Consider the following 18433-nt stretch of genomic DNA (forward strand, 5'->3'; position numbering starts at 1 on the left):
AGGACATGGTGCAGGCAGTACAAAGAAAAACCCAAATCACTGCCTTTTGCAGTTTTTGTGTGTGTACATGTCTCTGTGCATTTGGACGAGGGATGAGTACCCCTTGTTTTGGGGGGGGGGTTGGCGGGGGGGGGTGTTTTGCTTTTCAGTTTCTATAGCAGTTTCTGACCAGGAATTCCACTTCTGCTTCGTCAGTTCCCAGTATCTGCTTCTAACTCTAAAGGGGGTTGTGGCAATAGTGATGAGAAGTTGCCTGCTGAAGCTTTGAAGGATAGGAGCTCGCCAGGAAAACTCGGGGTTTTTTAATGAGAAACCACTATCTGCAGCCTAGAGCCAGGAGAGGTCGCTCATCTTGCAGGTAACTGCAGAGTCCACTGAATTTGAGTCCCCAGCCCTTCGCTAATTTGGGTCACAGAACCAGACATGGCTGGTCTCACACGCTGCTGAGTTTAATGTGGAAAACTGTCAAATGAGCAGCATTACGTCCGGCTCTACCACCCGGAAGGGAAAGGTTCGCCCACAAGAGCCACTAGTCATCCAGAGCGGAAGTGTGAGAAGCAAGGAGTTCCCCGGGCCTGGAGCCAGCTGGGCCTCTGCTAATGCAGGGCCTGAGCGGCCTCACCCAGGAGCCTCAATCCTTCGACCCGTCCTCAACTGACTCCTGTGCCCTTTTACAGTTTAAAGAACTCTGAGTACGGTAAGGGTCCAGAAAAACCGAACAGAGAAAACGAGCCGCCCAGCCTAGAGGTGCGCGGAGCCCGGTCCCCCGCTCCGATTGGCTAGGGACTTCCCGGTCCCTGTCTGTGACTGGTTGCTCCCACAAAGACGCCGCCGGCAGGGCGGGCCGCTCATTGGCTCTGGCCCTGTGGGCGGGGCCTCGGAGCCTGTGGATGAGGTGGAGGAGCGGCCGGCGGCTGGGGTTTTCGTCTCCTGGCCGGCGGTAAGTGCCGCGCTGGCTGGGCCCGCCGCTTCGGATGCTGCGGACACTCGGCCGTGGGAACCGGGCGTCTCCGTTTTCAGTTTCCGCTTCGGGGCGCTAGTGCCGGCTGAGGAGGGAGGTGGGTATACAGTTGTGCCCCTTCGGAATTCAGAAGTCCTGCTGGCGGCCAAGCTTATTACTCAGCCCTCACCCGCGCGCTGCCCTCAGGCCCTGCCGGGCGTCATGTGACCGGAGGTTACCACCCCCTCAGCTCCCGAACGCCGGAGGTCACCACCTTCCCTCTTCCCACTCAGGCCACTCCTCTGGCGTCTCTTCCAGGCTCTGTCCTTTACTCCGCAACTGTCTTTCTTAGAAGGCTCTCCACTCTGCCAAATGCAGGGCAGGAGCAATTAAACGTTTAATATTTAAAGTTTTGCCAAAGTAATTTGTGTATGATAAAAATAAGGCAATTGCTACCCGACCCTAAATCCTTTTTTGCAGGGGCTACCGCTTTTCATTTTCTCATGTTTAGAGCTTTTTATGGCCCTACTAAATCTAAATAATATGCTTCCATCGCAAGTTTTATTTTTTGAGGAGGGAGCAGAGAAAGGTTTATTGCAGGGACGGGTGGCTCATGCCCAAGAAAACCCCAAACTCTTCCATAGCATTTCTTGACTCAACATTTTTGTATTTCTTTACCCCACTTCCCTACTGCCACCATCTTTCCATTTTCAATAGCAGTTTTCATTCTTTTGTTGATCTTTATAGCTTTAAACCATAGATATCAGCTTCTATTGTGTCAGCTTCAGTTGGTAGCTCCGTATTAGACGAGGGTATTGACATTTTTTCCACATCCAACCTATCAGCTGGACTTCAACATTTCCGTTATCTCTCATGTCTTCAAAAATATTTGAGGCACTGTTTTTGCCCTTAGATATGGTAGTGAACAAAGTAGACAATGCCACTCATGAAACTTGTACTCTGAAAAGTAGGACAGTAAACACATACATGTCAAATGACTTTAAGAGCAGGAAGGTGGAGAAGTCATTTCAAACTGGGAGAACAGCAGGAATCCACGTGGGGTGGAATGAGTGGACATGGGGGCTGCAGGGAAGTGTGGAAGTGTCTCTGTTTGCTTGACTGGGCTGTTTCAGGGTGAAGAGAGACCTTCCTACTGGACTGCGTGCCAGGGAAGCAGGATAGGCTCTTCAGTACGTTAGTGATTTAGCAAAACAAGGTTTTAGGGTACTGGATCCTACAGTTTGGTAGTGACAGTGGAAGGAGGAAAAACAGGAGGCAGGGAGGCCAGTGAGGAGGCAGGGCCTGCTAATGGCCTATAACGGAGAGTCCTGCAAAATCTACTGAACCGTCCCACTTCCTTCAGGCAGCCTTACTGGATTACCCTAAGCCACAATGATTTCCCTCCCCTCTTGAATTGTTATTATACCTTAAAGCTAGGGAGGTTAAGAAATGAACTCACGGTCATGTAGGATGGGGAGACTGATTACCAAAGTGGAAAGTATTGGGGAGGGATAAATTGGGTGTTTGGGACTGACTGATACATACTGCTATTATAAAATAGATAAACAAGGACCTACTATGTAGCACAGGGAACTATATTCAATTTCTTGTAATAGGCTATAATGGAAAAGAATCTGAAAAAATACGTATTATGTATATGTATAACTGGATCGCTTTGCTGTACACCTGAAAATAACATTGTAAATCAACTGTACACTTCAATAGAAAATAAAATTTAAAAAGAAAAAGAAAGCTAAAGAGGTGAAGTACTTTGCCCGAGATAGAATTGTGGAGCCCAGGACCAAGCACCTGTAAAATGAGAACAATAGAATAATGGTTTCTGTAAAATAAATTGAGTCAGTCCATGTAAAATGCTCAGAGCAGTGCCTGACTTATAGTCTACTCAAGGAGTGCTTGGTATTATTATTAATGCATAATACGCTGTCAATTCCCTAACACGTTATAAAAACATTTTGGATTTAGAAACTATTTTCTCTGTCTAGCTGATTTATTCATTCAGCAAATATGTATGCAGCAATAACTGCATGACAGCAACCATTTAGGTGCCGAGGATACAACAGTGACTAAGACCGTCTTGGCTTTTCCCTTTACTGACTGGTAACAGACTTACAAGGTGAACACATAAAAACTGTGCCAAGAGCCTGCCGTTGATCATTCAAGTTCTGTGTCCACACTTGTGGCCCTGGCAGAAATCTCAAGCTTCTTGCGGTAATGAATTCATAAATATGGGTTTAATTAACATCAGATGACCTTTGTTTTATCTTCCAAGTGATGTTTGTTCATGTCTACTACTAACATATCCCTGAGGAAAGTGTCTTGGCATGTTAGTGAGTATCACTGCAGAGGTTTACAGGGGGTGGAGAAGATATTGCTGGTTCCCTTATACCTTACACTGGAGTGTGCAACACGAGAAAGCAAACTGAACATAGAGGCAGTGGGCTTCCAGCATATTACCTTTTCTGCACCTTGAAGTATGTACATAGACATAGAAACATGCTAGAGAGTGAGGCTGGGGATATTTCTGGCCTTATTTTGGGTACTGAAATACCACATGGGTAAGTTCTCTTAAACAGACCAGTGCTGGTTTGGCGAGCATGTGGAGGTAGAATAAGAATGGTCTGGTGAACAAACCCAGAAGAGAGTCAGAGGTGACCAGGTGAATGAAAACAGAACTCCCAGCATCCCAACGCTCGGACATCCCAAGATGTCCCTTCTGTGGTGTGAGTAGCATGACCCAGTCAGAACTTCAGTTGGGAAGGCCAGTGCTTATTATTAAACAAGGTCAATAAAGGGTCCAAATGAGGAAGTTATTTTTTTCAGTCACTAAGTATTCCTTGAATAGCTCCCTTTTCTCCTCTTCTCAGCGTTCACTGCCTCCACCTGGTTTTATTCACATTCTAAGGAGAGTGTGGTGGGGAGCCATGGATCCCGCAGCACTGGTGGAAGCCGTTGTGGAAGAAGTGGCCTGTCCCATCTGCATGACCTTCCTGAAGGAGCCCGTGAGCATTGACTGTGGCCACAGCTTCTGCCACGGCTGTCTCTCTGGGCTCTGGGAGGTCCCAGGAGAATCCCAGAACTGGGGTTACTCGTGTCCCCTCTGCCGGGCTCCCGTCCAGCCAAGGAACCTGCGGCCTAATTGGCAGCTGGCCAATGTTGTAGAAAAAGTCCGTCGGCTAGGGCTGCATCCAGGGATGGGGCTGAAGGGCGACATGTGTGAACCCCATGGGGAGCACCTGAGGATGTTCTGCAAAGAAGATGGCCTGATCCTGTGCGAGGCCTGCAGCCGGTCCCCTGAGCATGAGGCCCACAGTGTCATGCCCATGGAGGATGTCGCCTGGGATTACAAGGTGGGAAATGGAGGCCAGCCCCGCTGGACTCTTCCCCTGCCCCTCACTTGGCTATGTCTAGATCAAGAATTTGACTGGAGCCCCAGAGACAAAATGAGAACTAATTCCCTTGGCTTCTCACATCCCCAGCTCTGGGGGCCTGCCTGAGAACAGTGAGCCACACCTCTCCTTGCATGAATGACCTCCTTTGACTTCCTTCCCTCCCATTTCCACACCTCACCCCCAGTCCCAGCATGCCTTAATGCCTAACCCAAACTTGCTTTCTGTACTGAGAATTTGTGGGAGAGCAGTTTGGTTTAGCTGGGGTTCTGGGTGCCCTGGATGAGGTCATCAAAGTGGTGCGTGTCAGAACCTGCAGACTCCTAGCAGTGCCACAGCTAATCACTCGACATCAGGTGAGTCATTTTAAACTCATTTTATAGACAAAAGTAGGGCTTAGAAATGTGAGATCACAATTATTGGCTTTAGAGCTAGAAGGAACTGTGGCTGAGTCGTTTAGGATTGAGTGATAGTGTCCAATCTAATGTTGTAGGGTCCTTTCTGACTTTAGGTTAAGTTAGTCAAAGAAAGATCAAAGGCTAGGACTCGGGTCTTCCTGCTCTTTGGCAGGTGTTCTTTCTCCTCTCCCTAGCTTTTATTTATTGGAAGAGGTGGTGAGGAGCCATCTCTGACACCTGCTGCTCCTTTTTTCGAGGTACCCTCAGCAACTTCTAACTTGTTCTTTCCTCCAGTGTCCATGCTGAGTGTCTTTATCTGAATCATCCCAATAATTCTGTGATCCATTCATCCAGTACTGGTCTTAATTTTCTCTCTTGAAGTTGAGATTAGGAGGAAATTAGCTGTTTTCCTATGTGAGAAGAATTTCTGAAATACTAAAATTATTTACTTACTCATTTTATTTTGGGATTATTAGAATATGGAGGCAGTACAGCATAGGCCTAAGAGTTAAAGAGCTGGGTTAAGTCACAGCCCGGCCATTTACTAGCTGAGTGACTTTGGATAGGTCAGTTTTCTTGATGAATCTTTGATAAAATGGTTATTGTTATGAGAATACTTTATGCTTTCCAGTAGTAATCTTCTGCGTTAGTATCTAGGATGGTGCTTCTCACCTTTAATGTGCATATGGGCCACCTGAGGGTCTTGCTAAAATTCAGATTCTGATTCAGGAGGTCTGGGGTGAGGCCCGAGAGTCTGCTTTTCTAACAAGCCCCCAGGTGATGCTGATACTGCTGACCCACGTGGATCACGCTTTGAATAACAAGGTTTTAGGAGGTCATAGGATAACAAGGCAGATAAGGATAAAAAGAGGCATGGATAGGAAAGTCCAAGGTAGTTTTCTGGCAGGGTTGGAAACAGAGCTTTTCTTCTACTTTACAAACAGTCAGAGGCTGTGGGAGTTGAACTGATTCTCAGGTGAAGAGACCTTGGATGTTATCTGGACAGGAATCCGCTCCCTCTGTGACATTCCCATTTCTTCCATCGTTCATCCTGGCTCATTGCCTGAGGGATTCTTGTTTTCCCATCACCTACCAATGCTTGGAAGCCTGGCTCTCCATCCAGGTGGCCTCATGAGGTTTTTATCTCTTTCAGTGGAAACTGCATGAGGCTCTGGAACATCTGAGGAAGGAGCAAGAAGAGGCCTGGAAGCTGGAAGTCAGTGAGAGGAAGCGGACTGCCAACTGGAAGGCAGGTTGCCACCTGGGAGAAGGAGTCTCTGTGGTCCTTTGTTGTCTTGGAGGTGGCCCAGGATGGCTTCCTCACCTCTGAGAGGCAGTGTGGGGCCTGAGGTCAGAGAGCCTGGGGTCCTCGCGCCAGCTTTCTCTACCAGATGTGCTGCCTTACGCAGGCCCTGGAGCCACTTAGTTCAGCTTCTTGACCGTGACGTGGGGACAACTCTGGGCTTACGTCCTCACGCATGAGAAAGGAGAAGTGCACACCTCGTGTATGCTCTAGCTCACAGTGGTGTTACTAAAGTATTGGAAAAATCATCCGGGAAATAAACTCAAGGCCCATAACTATCAAACTGTCAGAACTTTTGACCAATCGAAGATAACACTAAACCAGTCTAAAACATGTTGGGCTGATATAATACTAGGAAGAAGCAAAAGCATCTAACAGTCTAGTTGTTAAACTGTTTTACAAGCTTAAAGTATAACGCTTCTTGTCAGTGTTCTGAAAATAGAATATATTGTTTGAAAATGGAAGATAGTCTAGAGCATAGAGTAAGTACCAAGCTAATATCCTGGGCCCTGCTGCGGTCAGTAAGAGCTAGTAGTAGGGACCCAGAAGCCTGTACTGAAGCTGTGGGAGCAGGAAGGTAAGGAAATAGTATCTTTTGTGTTTGCCCGTGCAGTACCTGGCCCACGGTGGGCAGCACAACATTCAGAGTGTGTGTATATGCACGTGCCACTGTCCTCGCTCCTGGGGGGCCCTTGCACAAACAGTATCTGTGCCAATTTCTGATCTTGGTTCTGTAGGTACAGGTGGAAACCCGAAAGCAGAGTATCATGTGGGAGTTTGAGAAATATCAGCGGTTACTAAAGAAAAAACAGCCACCAGGACGGCGGCTGGAGGTGGAGGCGGCTGCAGCTCTGGCCAGCCTAGAGCAGGAGGAAGGGGAGACCGTGCAGAAACTGGAGTCGAATCACAATGCGCTCATCCGGCAGAGCCGGGTCCTGTGGAAGATGATCACGGAGCTGGAGGAGAGGTCCCAGAGGCCTGTCCGCTGGATGCTGCAGGTGAGGAGAGGTTTTCCCAGGAACACTGAGCCAGAGCTGAAGATGGCCCAGGACTCTAGAGAGAGGATCAGCACTTTGCCCGCCAGACATAGCCCCCACACCCACTGTAATGCCAGCTGTTCCGCTACCCCTGGTTGGGTGCGTGGCCTGGCCCATTGCAGTTGTGGCCTCATGGATGGGGCAGAGTTTAGGCAGCTCTGGCATCATACCAGTCCCTCCCCTCTGGCCAGAGAGTGAGATGGAGCCTGAAGTTGGCCAGTCCAGCTAGAGCTCAGCCTGCCCTGCACCCCTCTCTAGGCTTCTCCCCCTCTACCCCTGCATGCCTTCTCTCCAGCCTGGCTCTCTGCCTGCCTTTCCCTTAGAGAAACCCCCTCCCAGAGCTCTGTGTCTCCCTCTGAGGAACAAGCATACTCATGTGCTGCATTTCTTTTTCTCTTTCTAGGGTATTCAGGAAGTCTTAACCAGGTATGTTCCCATCTTTGGAGCCCCTAGACAGCCCTCTAAGGGATAGTGGGGCCTGGCCGGAGCCAGAAGTGGGGAAGGAACATAGACTAAGTACCTATAGAAAAGTGAGTGCTGGTCCACAATCTTCTCCCTCTTCCATTGTATTGGCTAAGGAAGCTTTGAACATCTTTCTCTTTTCTTCTGTGTACTTGGCCAGATTCATTTCAGGCATTACCAATAAGAATTTCAGGTAAAGTTGTAAAATGTATGGCTTCAAGTAGATGGCCCAAGAAGGGAAAAGACTGCGGATGTAGCTTCTAAGTCTGTGTATCAGCTGTTCTCCTCCGTGGTACACCTCTTCCTCTCCCAGAGTCAAATTCACATCCCATCCTCCCCGTGGCCTAGGGATGTGAATGTTCTCTGTGTCACAAATCGTCCAGCTCAATCAAATAATCCTCATGTCTCTGCTTTGCCTGGTGTTGCTGGGGAGGGCAACTCACTGACTGTGGCCCTGGCCAAAACCCTCCTCCCTGTGCTAAGGGAAGGCCCATGTGCAGAGCCAGGACTTATGGCCCCAAGGCCTCCCCCTCTCTATCAGGAGCAAGTCTTGGAGCCTGCAGCGACCAGAGCCGGTCTCACTGGAGCTGAAGACGGACTGCCGCGTGCTGGGGCTAAGAGAGATCCTGAAGACATATGCAGGTAAAGAGTGCTGGGCGGGACTGTGATGAGCAGTGGGGGGACCCCTCCTGAAGGACCGAAATGGTTCCATACCTCTGAGTGCCCTGCCCAGCAGAGACCTCACCCAGGCCCCCTGGTTCTGGGCCAGGGGACCAACCACAGTCTTTTTCCTTAGCGGACGTGCGCCTGGATCCAGACACTGCCTATTCTCGCCTCATCGTGTCTGAGGACCGAAAATGCGTGCGCTACGGAGACACCAAGCAGAAACTGCCTGACAATCCTGAGAGGTTTTACCGCTACAATATCGTCCTGGGCAGTCAGTGCATCTCCTCGGGCCGACACTACTGGGAGGTGGAGGTGGGAGACAGGTCCGAATGGGGCCTGGGTGTGTGTAAGGAAAATGTAGACCGGAAGGAGGTGGTCTATCTGTCCCCCCACTATGGCTTCTGGGTGATTAGGCTGAGGAAGGGCACTGAGTACCGGGCAGGCACCGATGAATACCCGCTCCTGTCCCTGCCCGTCCCGCCCCGCCGGGTGGGAGTCTTCCTGGACTACGAGGCCCACGATATCTCCTTCTACAATGTGACTGACAACGGCTCTCACATTTTCACCTTCCCCCACTATCCCTTCCCTGGGCGCCTCCTGCCCTATTTCAGTCCTTGCTATAGCATTGGAGCCAACAACACCGCTCCTCTGGCCATCTGCTCCCTGGATGGGGAGGACTAAGAGCCCCCTATCCTAGCCAGGGGCCTTGGAATTGTGCCTGGCCCACAGGGGGCTTGGAGGGCCCTGCCCCTGACAAGGGTCCTCTTGAACTGAGCCGAGCCTGGAATCCAGGGATTCCTCTGCCTGACCCAGTGCTCTGCTGCTCCTGGGGCAAAGTCTCCCACCAAACCACTCGTGTGAAAAAGCCAAGACTCAGCAAAACAGCATCACACCCCTGAGGTGCTTATGGTGAGGATCAGGGCGGTTCTTTCTGCCGCTCCTGCCCCTCCTCCCCATCCCCGTCAGTGCCATAATTCAGTCATGAGGACGATGAAGTGGATCCAGTCTTCAGGAAACCTGTTGGATAGGGTTTACCAACGAGCCAAACACATAATGTCCGTATCCAGAGCTGGCTGCTATGCGGGTACCAGCAGGAGGATGCCTCAGTGAGGTCTGCTGCCTTTGAGCCCCCACATCTGACCCCAGCTTTCTGTCCTCCCAGCTAGAGAACGGCGTCACCCATTGCCCAGACCACCCCAGTGGCCGTCCCCTCTCTGAGCAGCGGCTGGGCAAGTCACCCTCAGACTCTAAGGAGACCTGACCTGGTCATGCCCTTTTCTCTAAATGTCAGGACCAGAAAACCTGTCAGCCTTGTTTCCATTTTCACTTCATGGATGGAGAAACTGAATGGCCTTAGTGCAGCCTGATACGTCTCACAAAGCCGTGGGAAGAAGAGTGTAAGGATTATACATATTCAAATGAAGCAAAATTGACAAACTCGCTTCTCAGGTCACATGTCTGCGTATTATTCATTACATTCAGGTCTGAATCACTCCTGCGTTTGAAACATTTAAAGTGTCCTCAATGGGAGAATGGGTATAGTAACTGTATACTCACCTACCTCGTGGGATCGTGGTGAAGATCTCAGGTCCATGCCGTGCTTTTGTTCCTTGCTCAGGGACAGGGAAGGCAGGCCGGGGATTTTTGCCTAGGTGACCTTCCCATCTTGCCTTGTTCCAGCATCTTTGCAGCACTGCCTTAGTTTCTTAGGGCCTCTCCTGACAGTCTGGAGCCCTTGAGACAGAGATGCCCATGCCCTGGCAAACTCCAGGCCACAGTGATGTATTGTGCATCTATTATATGTGTTTTGTCTTTGAGCAGCGACTGTGACAATGAAAATGATAACAAGAAAAGTGTAAAACAAACGCACGGAAAGGAAGGCTCACCCACGAGCTCTTTGGGCTAATGTTTGGGTCTTTGTATGTCACCAAGGGAATCCTCCTGGTTCTGGTAACTACATAATATTCTACCTTTCTCTTCTCTAAATCTGTGACAGAAGGAGGAAAGCAGCAGGGAAGTGTAGGGAGAAAGATTAGGACCCAGCACAAAAAGCCATATATTATAAGGAAAAGGAATTAAGACTATATCTGGACCCTTTAGAGTGACTGTTGTGTGTGGTAGAAATAATTCATTGCAAGTCTTAAGAGTATGATGTGGGAATGATTGCGTTGGAAACAAACTGCAAGGCAAGCATATGAGAAGTATTGGTTTTGCCTATTGTGAGAGGCTACAATGTACACTTCACATACTGTCACCATGATTCTCCGATGTAGTTTCAGCTTGAAGGTAGTGACTGGTGAGTTAGGATTGGGCAGCAAAGTAGATACAGGCAGAAGGGAAATAATTCCTGTAACAAAGAATAGCAAAAATTGTCTTTCTACCTTAATTGTGTTGGTTGTTCACAAATGAAGGAGGTGAAAACAGGCCAAAATGGAGAAATAAACTCCTGCCCACCAGGCTTCCAAGTTGCTCTTTGAGCATTAGCCGTAGAAGAGGAATGAACTGGTAAGTCACAGACCTGGTCTTGGCAAAGGGTTGAGCTGACCTACGTTAGAGGGACCGTATGTCTTTGTGTGGTGGGAACTCCCTGGGGAAGTGTGTATAGACTTGAGAAATTAGGGCATGCTTCCAGTTATATCCATGGACACTTACCAGAGGGGCTAGGGGCCGAATCAGTGTTGTTCTTGTACTTTGGTTATTTATTAGGACAAATCTTGGAAGATTCCTAGAAAAAGGATTATTAGGTGATAAATTCATTCTAACCTAGAATGAATTAAGGAATGGAATGGCTTCATTTGTAATATGCTCTTCGGGTTGCTTTCTTGTTTGTTTTATTTTGTTTTTACATTTATAAGCTGATTTGGGTGCTATGATTACTTGTTAGAAGAATTAAAAGGTTAAACACATTATATGTTATCATAATGCCTGATCTTTAAGACCAGGCAAGAAGAGCTTAAGGTCTTAAGTGTATGAAAAACCCCTTTCTCTAAGGGGGTTTCTTAGAATTCCCTTCTAAGAACTCCATGAAAGCAAGGGCCTCATTTGTCTGGTTCACCATTGTAGCCCCAGTCTAGCATATTGTATGTGTGTGTTTGTGTGTGTATGTGAAAAGTTAAGTGAAGGAACTTTCATCCATATGCCTAGAATCAAAACAAAAATCAGATCCTCTTGCTTCGTAGGGGCATGAAAGACTGGATGCTACTTAATTTTAACCCTATTCAAAAACTGATTTGATAGATAATTACAAAAGTGGTCTGGAAAGGGAAGAGGCAGGTAACCGAGTGGAAGGGAGAATGCCCTGGAGGCAGGTGGAGGATAGAATTCTCTGGAGTGCCTAGGGTTGTAGCTCCAGCTGGGTGTGATGAGGGAAGGATGAGCTTTGCCCGTCCTTGTTTTACTGGTGGACAAACCGACGGGGTGCAATGCCTGAGGCTTGAGGGGAAAGGCCCTTCAAAGGGTAAAATGCTTGCATTCTGCAGAAGGTGGAGACAGAGGGCAAATTCTTGGGTTCACTACTCCCCAAGGAAATCCGGCCTTCCCTATTTTCAAGCAGAATTGGTTGTAATCTGAGCATCTCCTGTGGGTCCCAGGCTCTAGTCAAATGAGCACACAGTGCTTCATGTGATAGGGCAGGGTTCGTATCTGAATGTGTCGGGACAAGTCCAGGGTTTTCTTTTTGGGATAGCCATGAAAGGGAACCAGTCCACTTTGGGAAGTATGTAGTTCGATATGTGAGTATCAACGGTGGGTCCCAGCTAGTTTCAGTGAATACCATTGTGAATGAAACAGCTGGCAGGATGGCCTTCTGATGGAAATGCTGGGAAGAAATCTCTTTTGGGTGCAGGCTGGACTATCCCTTTGTCACTTTCCATCAGATTCTTTAAGGTGTCTAACATTCTTTGACTTAATGAACACAGCCAATTCATTGGGTTGCTCGTGGAGAAAGAATAGTGTGACTTGTCAAAATGGAAATCTTATCAAATAGACTTAACCATCTCGTGATCTTGATTTGGTTTTGTGTTGTGGGGTTGTAAGGGGAGGAGAATTTCTTTTTACTACTCTAGGAACTCATTGCATCATTATCTGATTGTTAGAGGCTGATTCCTACTTCTCTGATATTCAGAAGTAGAATACATTCAAGGTAGGTAAATAATATCAAGATTAGCAAAAAGTATAGATGCTAAGTCGTTGAGCAGCAGCTCTCTTTGGAACAGTTACTACATGAATACTGACATACACAGGACTATAGTTTTGGTGGTGCCTAGGACTACCCTCTTAAAATTATGGAATTAGGAATTTATTGGGTATATTTTTAAAGTATATACAGTAAATCAGATGTTGCATTATGTACTTTTATTCATTATTGTATTTAATCTTTAATACCTTCTACAAATTAGCATGTTTTCCCCATCAGTAGAAAGGAGATATTAAGACTTAGAAACAGTAGCTTGCTATCAACACTTAGTAGATTGTCTTTTATTAAGATTTTCAAATGTATCAGAGTCAAATACATGTTATCTCTTACTATGAAATCTTTTTCTTTTAATGTATACTGAATAGTCCGTGTAAGACTTTCTGAAAGGGGAAAATAAAAACAGAAACCAATGAAATAACTGATGACTTGGAGAAGAGCAGTGATATTTCAGCTTCAGGATTGTTATTGTTCTCTCTTAACCTTTTCATCCCAGGGCATACTTCCTTAGAGGTGTCCAAAAGAAGAAATACCTGTGTTATATTTGATCTGTTTTGTATCTTGTAGTAAAATTGCACAAGCAGGACTAAGAAGCAAAGAGAAAGATGTTCAAAACCAAACTCACATTGCCTTTGCTTCTGTTGCTTAGAAACAGAAAGCTGGTTATTAGTATACTGACTCCAGCCAGCTTAGCAATAGTGGGTCTATTAAAAGGATGTAGAGATGTTTCTTACAGAACAGAATGGATGTACCTAGGTGTTCAAAATGAATTGGAACGGGCGAACCAGAGACTCAGTTTCTTCATCCCATTTTGCTAATCTGCTTCTCTTGTTGTAGAACAGATTTCTCTTTCCAAGTTGATGTGTGGGAAAATGGCCACCATCCGTGATCCCAAGTTCATATCTCCTCAGGTAAACTGGAATCCACTTTGACTGGAGGACTCTGGTCCAGGTATGAGCACATGACCCAAGTTGAGTGGATTCATCAGTGGGCCAGAAGGCAGGGTCATAGATTAATAGTTACTTCTGTATAATCACATAAGGAGATGAACAGTTGTGAGAAAAATCAGATGTGGGGGAACCAAAGAGTTGGTTGCTTCTGCAGAAGGACTGGTAGGATACTAAGTTGGAAATGTAGGTCAGAATCTAAGGAAAGAACAACCCCAAATCTATACTCTCTCTGCCCAAACTTCAGATACTAGTTGATTGAAATCATCGAAGGTGTTGTCAGAAAATTAATCATTTCATACACATCCTTGTTAGAAATTGAAAAGTTAGGCAAAGAGACCCCTTATGGCTTCATCTTAGAACTTCCGTGGCACCACGTAAACCAATAGTTCCACAGATCTGTAAGGTATCTTTGAAGTTAGCTGAAATGCTTAAGGTTTGAACATACTTTGTATTCATGAACCCCGGCTGAAGTGGTCAAAGAGGCAGTGCATCAGCAAGCTCCTTGTTCGCTTTCGTATCTGTTCGGTTCTCAGGCCATAGATGATGGGGTTTAAGGTGGGTGGGATGATCACGTACAAGTCAGCTAACAGCACTTGGGTGTGCGAAGGCACTATGTCCTTCCCTAGCCAGGCCACATAGATGGATGCCATCCCAGGTAGGTAGTACAGAGCCATAACTGCCACATGGGAGCCACATGTGCTTAATGCTTTCAACTGTGCATTCTTTGAGGAGAGACCAAATACAGCCTGGAGAATCAGATTATAGGAGGCAGTAATAAAGAACACATCAGAACCCACCATAATAGAGGACCCAGTCAGGCTGTAGAGACTACTGGGCATGGGATCAGCACATGCCAGCTTGGCCACAGCTATATGCTCGCAGTAGGAATGGAGAACAACACTAGAGCCACAGAAAGGTAGATGACTCACCATCCAACTCAGTGGAGTCATAAATATGATAGCTCTGATGGTGATGGTCACACTCATTCCCAGCATCACTTGAGGTGTGAGAATCCTCTTGTAGTGTAGGGGCTTACAGATGGCTACATAGCGGTCAAAAGCCATGGCTAACAGCAGCCCCGACTCCACAGCTGTGGCTGCATGGACAAAATACATCTGAGTGAAACAAGCATTAAAAGTGATGGAGCTGTCTCCTGAGGAGAAGATGCTCACCATCTTGGGCACTACAGAGGAGGCCATAACAATGTCCACGGCAGCCAGAACACACAGGAAGCAGTACATGGGCTCCTGTAGAGTGGAATCCACCCAGATTACGGTCGCTATGAGGGTGTTTCCTAACAGGGTTATGGTATACATGACACTCAGTGAGATGGCCAGCCATAGATGTGAAGACTGCAAACCTGGGATGCCCACCAAGAAAAAGGTGCCAGGGGTTTCCATTGTATGGTTGTAGGGTGGCCCCAGCATCACAGATGAGACTGCTTTCCTGTTAATGTATAAAGTGATGTTAAGGATGCAATCCTGTAAGACTTATTTCCAGCTATGGTGTTAGGAAGTCTAATGATAGTCTCAACTCAGTGGGCCCAGAGTTAGAAAGCTGACATCTGGGCAAAGGTATCCTGCCTCTCCTCCCATCCTCCTCAATATTCTTTGCCTTACTAATTTCTGTTCGTTATTCAGAGATCATCTCGTGAGCTGCCTCCTTTGGGCAGTCTTCTCTACCTCCTCCCCCAACCCATGCTGAAACTGAATTAGGTACCTTCAGAGCTTTTATGGACTCTTGTCCATGCTGATCTCTGAGGGACCTAACTTGACAATCCTAGTACTCTACCTGTGACTTTATTGTGCTCACTTGTGTGTCTTGTTCATGGCCTTATACCTTATACCAGCCTTATAGCTGTGGTGCACAGGTCCATGGAAAGAAGGCATATGTATTCATTATAGCAAACAGTTGAATGAATGAATGAATGTGAAATCAGAGGAAAGAGTTTTCCTTTTATCTTTGTTCAATTCCAAACAATATTTAATAATTGTTGAATGAAACAGTGAACTTCCTGAGATTGAATGTGTCACACTTTGCATCTCCTTCCTCAAACTCTCACTGCCCTAATGCTGTATCTCTCAAGGCCCTAGGCTAGTGAGTCACCACACCAATTGTATGACTAGTTGACTTTACAATAGTCATATAAAGCCCAGGAACTATTTCCTAGGTGTCCAGGCAGTTTTAAATGAAGAGGGCTTATTTGCCAAGGCTCAAGACTAACCTGCCCTTAACTATCACCTCCTGTCTTTCCCCTTAGTAAGGGACTTTCAGGCTAAGAACTCTTCATATCTTTGGACACTGTCTTTACTTCACCCTTTTTGATTTTTCATCAGGCCTGGCTTCTCCCTGAAATATTGGGTAGATCAGATTGACAGAGTACTAGCCTCAGAATCCCATCAGCTGCAGTAGCATTTTCTTTGTTAACCAAGCACTAGACAAACATTTACCTGGTTCTCAATTCTAACCAGGTGGCATGCATTTGCCTCTTCCATTAACCCCTGGAGAGCCAACCACTCACTGGCTGATTCCACTCACTCACTGATTCCACACCCAGGTACCAACAGCAGCCTTGATGAGAGTCCCCAGAATGCCAGATTTCTGGGATGATTGCAAACTATGATCTTTATTGAAACAGACAAACCAACAACAACAAAAAATCCCTAGACATAAGAAATGCCTTATAATGGAACAGAGTGAATAAAGTAATGAGCTCTGTTTCACGGTCAGAGGCTTGCTGTTCCACTGGGTGAAACATCAGTGACAGATCTAGAGAGGATAAGGGGAAGCTTTTTGAAGTAGAATGGTAGTAAAGAGTGGAATTATTTCATTCAGGATATCCTTAAGACTGCTGTGTGTTTCCTGGATGCAGCAAACTTCAGGTTGAGCATTATTCCTTAAAAAGCCAAAGAAGAGCCTGAGGACCCAGAATGCCTCCCCTACCCCCTCACCTCTGATCCAGGATCTCCCTCCCACGTCACTGCCCTGCACAAATCCACATTTCTTCTGAGAGCAGTCTCAGCTGCTGCCTGCCCAGTCCTCCTCTATCTAGCCTTGGCAACTTGAAGCTAGTCATACGTTTCATTCCCTCGAGGCTTTTCCCTCATTCCTTTTCTTCTTGATTAGCAGTGCTAAAGGTTTATGTATCTTATTAGTCCTTTCAAACAACAGGACATTTAGTTAGGTTGGTCTTTTTTTTTTTTTAATCTTCAGTCTACTGCTGCTGAAAATGTTCTTGCTAAGATCAACAATGCTCTCCATCAGTGACATGCTGCCAATGCAGTGTTTTCATTCTTTATTTTACCTGACCTACCTAAAATATTTAACAGTATTGCCTGCTCCATGCTCATTTTTGGGTTAATTTTTGATTGAAGTATAACATACATACTGTAAAATGCACAAATCTCAGGTGTATAGTTGATAAAATTTTATAAAGTGAGCACATGAACACACCCACGTGGCCACTACCCAGGTCGAGATACAGACATAGTTGGCTCCTGGTCGTTGAGGTGCACTGTTCTTCACAAAGGTCTGGCCAAGCTCTCCTAAGACATTTCCAGCCCAGAACCTGCCTCTGCCTTCAACCCTGTGGAGACATTCACATGTAGACCTGGAGAGCCGATCACTAAAGAAAAGCTTAGACAAGTCACTTCAATAAATAAACTATAGGATATGTAATGATCCTTTATTCCTATTTAAAGGATGAGAAATATGCAATTCAAATTAAAATTGTCTTAAAGGTAAAAGCAGTGATGCACAGTTCATTTGAATGGAGACTTTGTGTTTATGATAACCCAATGCCTCCTCTCTACAACCAAAACCACATGCTCCTAATCAGCCCTGCTGCTCAGTTTCTACTCTCTCAACTTCCCCTGATCCCTGAAAACTGTCTCCATCATCCCAAGATTAGACTTACCCCTCCTCTCTCAGCTTTGAACCAAAGTAGTCATGGGTTCCCTGTTCCTTTTCTCTCCGCAATTGCCCCATCATTTCCAGAAGGTAATTTTGGTATCAGCAGTAACCCACCAGACCTGGCCAGCCCTTTGGAGGGGTTGAGGGTTTTTATCCTCCTTTCTAGGGTGACTGCATCAGCCCAGCACCCAGCCCCCAGGTCAGTTACCCACATCCCTGGAGTCTTCTCTATTTGGCTTCCTCTGGTAGTCCACATTTCTTTCATGCAAAAGGATTTATACAGGACCCTTCAGGAGGAGTGGGGAGAGCGACGCTAGATCAAAGACAACATGGAGTCATGGTAAGGAGTATTGTCACTTCAAAGACCTCCCATTGGGAGCCCTCTTCCCCCTTTAGACTATCATCTTGCTTCTTCCCTGGACACCCCGGCTTCCCTTGGCCTCTGTCCAGCAGCCAAACAGTGTAACTCCTCCAGAGACTGATTTTTCTCTGTGCTCTGACCCCAGGGAGCTTTCCAGATTACAGGAAGAGGGAGATGCTTAGTGGATGATGAGCCTTTGTTTCTTCATGTCCTCAGATGATACATAAGAGAATATAGTGTACATTCTGAAAAGAAAACAAAAGGCCCAAAATTAGATTTTTGGAAGCCTGATAGGTGCCAAGCACCCTGCTGAACACTTTTCAGAGATGACCTTTCAATTTTTACAACCCCCTGAACTAAGCTGCCATTATTACAGCTACATTTTTATAGATTAAATTGAGGTGCATAGAAAGTCACAAAGCTAGTAAGCCAGAGAGCCAGGATTCCAATTTTAGCAATCATAATACATTTTTCTCAGTTGAAGGACTCTGCACTGATAGCATACTTAATCTCTCAAAGTCCACTTCACCTTCCGCTTCCTCCATTCTGTCTGGGGACTCGTGTTCAGCTTCATTGGTTAGGTACTTTGCCTAGCATGGTGTTATGAAGTCCTTTTTGAACAGAGAAGGGAATAGAGCATTAGGGAGACTAAGGAAAGCTTTCAAACTGAGGGGAGGTCATGAACCTTAGCACAAAGATCTGACAAGACAAAATGTTCTCCAAACAGAAGAAGGTAGAATGCAGGGTACTTGAAAGAAAATGCAAATAAATGAGGCTAGGGGGTGTGCGGGCCATATTTTAGAGG

At 46.5% G+C, this 18433-nt stretch overlaps 2 protein-coding genes across 5 annotated transcripts; one reads left to right on the forward strand and one right to left on the reverse strand.

The window, feature by feature from the left end:
- The first annotated feature begins 520 nt into the window (after window positions 1–520).
- TRIM68 (tripartite motif containing 68) lies at window positions 521–12826 on the forward strand. Of its 4 annotated transcripts, XM_014559422.2 has the most exons (8): window positions 903–1058; window positions 3826–4308; window positions 5899–5994; window positions 6786–7046; window positions 7489–7511; window positions 8089–8189; window positions 8344–8525; window positions 9376–12826. In XM_014559422.2, the coding sequence occupies exons 2-8, from the start codon at window positions 3883–3885 to the stop codon at window positions 9472–9474; spliced, it is 1188 nt and encodes a 395-aa protein (XP_014414908.1). In that variant the 5' UTR covers window positions 903–1058; window positions 3826–3882; the 3' UTR covers window positions 9475–12826. The 4 variants fall into 4 exon arrangements, with proteins under 4 accessions (XP_032345102.1, XP_014414902.1, XP_014414908.1 ...); XM_032489211.1 differs by lacking the exon at window positions 903–1058 and adding an exon at window positions 521–697 and having other exon boundaries at window positions 8344–12826; XM_014559416.2 differs by having other exon boundaries at window positions 876–940; window positions 8344–12826.
- A 981-nt stretch (window positions 12827–13807) lies between these two features.
- On the reverse strand, window positions 13808–14797 carry LOC102514009 (olfactory receptor 52I2). The gene has a single exon (XM_006173614.3). The coding sequence runs from the start codon at window positions 14780–14782 to the stop codon at window positions 13808–13810; it is 975 nt and encodes a 324-aa protein (XP_006173676.2). The 5' UTR covers window positions 14783–14797.
- Window positions 14798–18433: the final 3636 nt, after the last annotated feature.

Source organism: Camelus ferus, chromosome 10, assembly GCF_009834535.1.
Source record: "Camelus ferus isolate YT-003-E chromosome 10, BCGSAC_Cfer_1.0, whole genome shotgun sequence".
NCBI lineage: Eukaryota > Metazoa > Chordata > Mammalia > Artiodactyla > Camelidae > Camelus > Camelus ferus.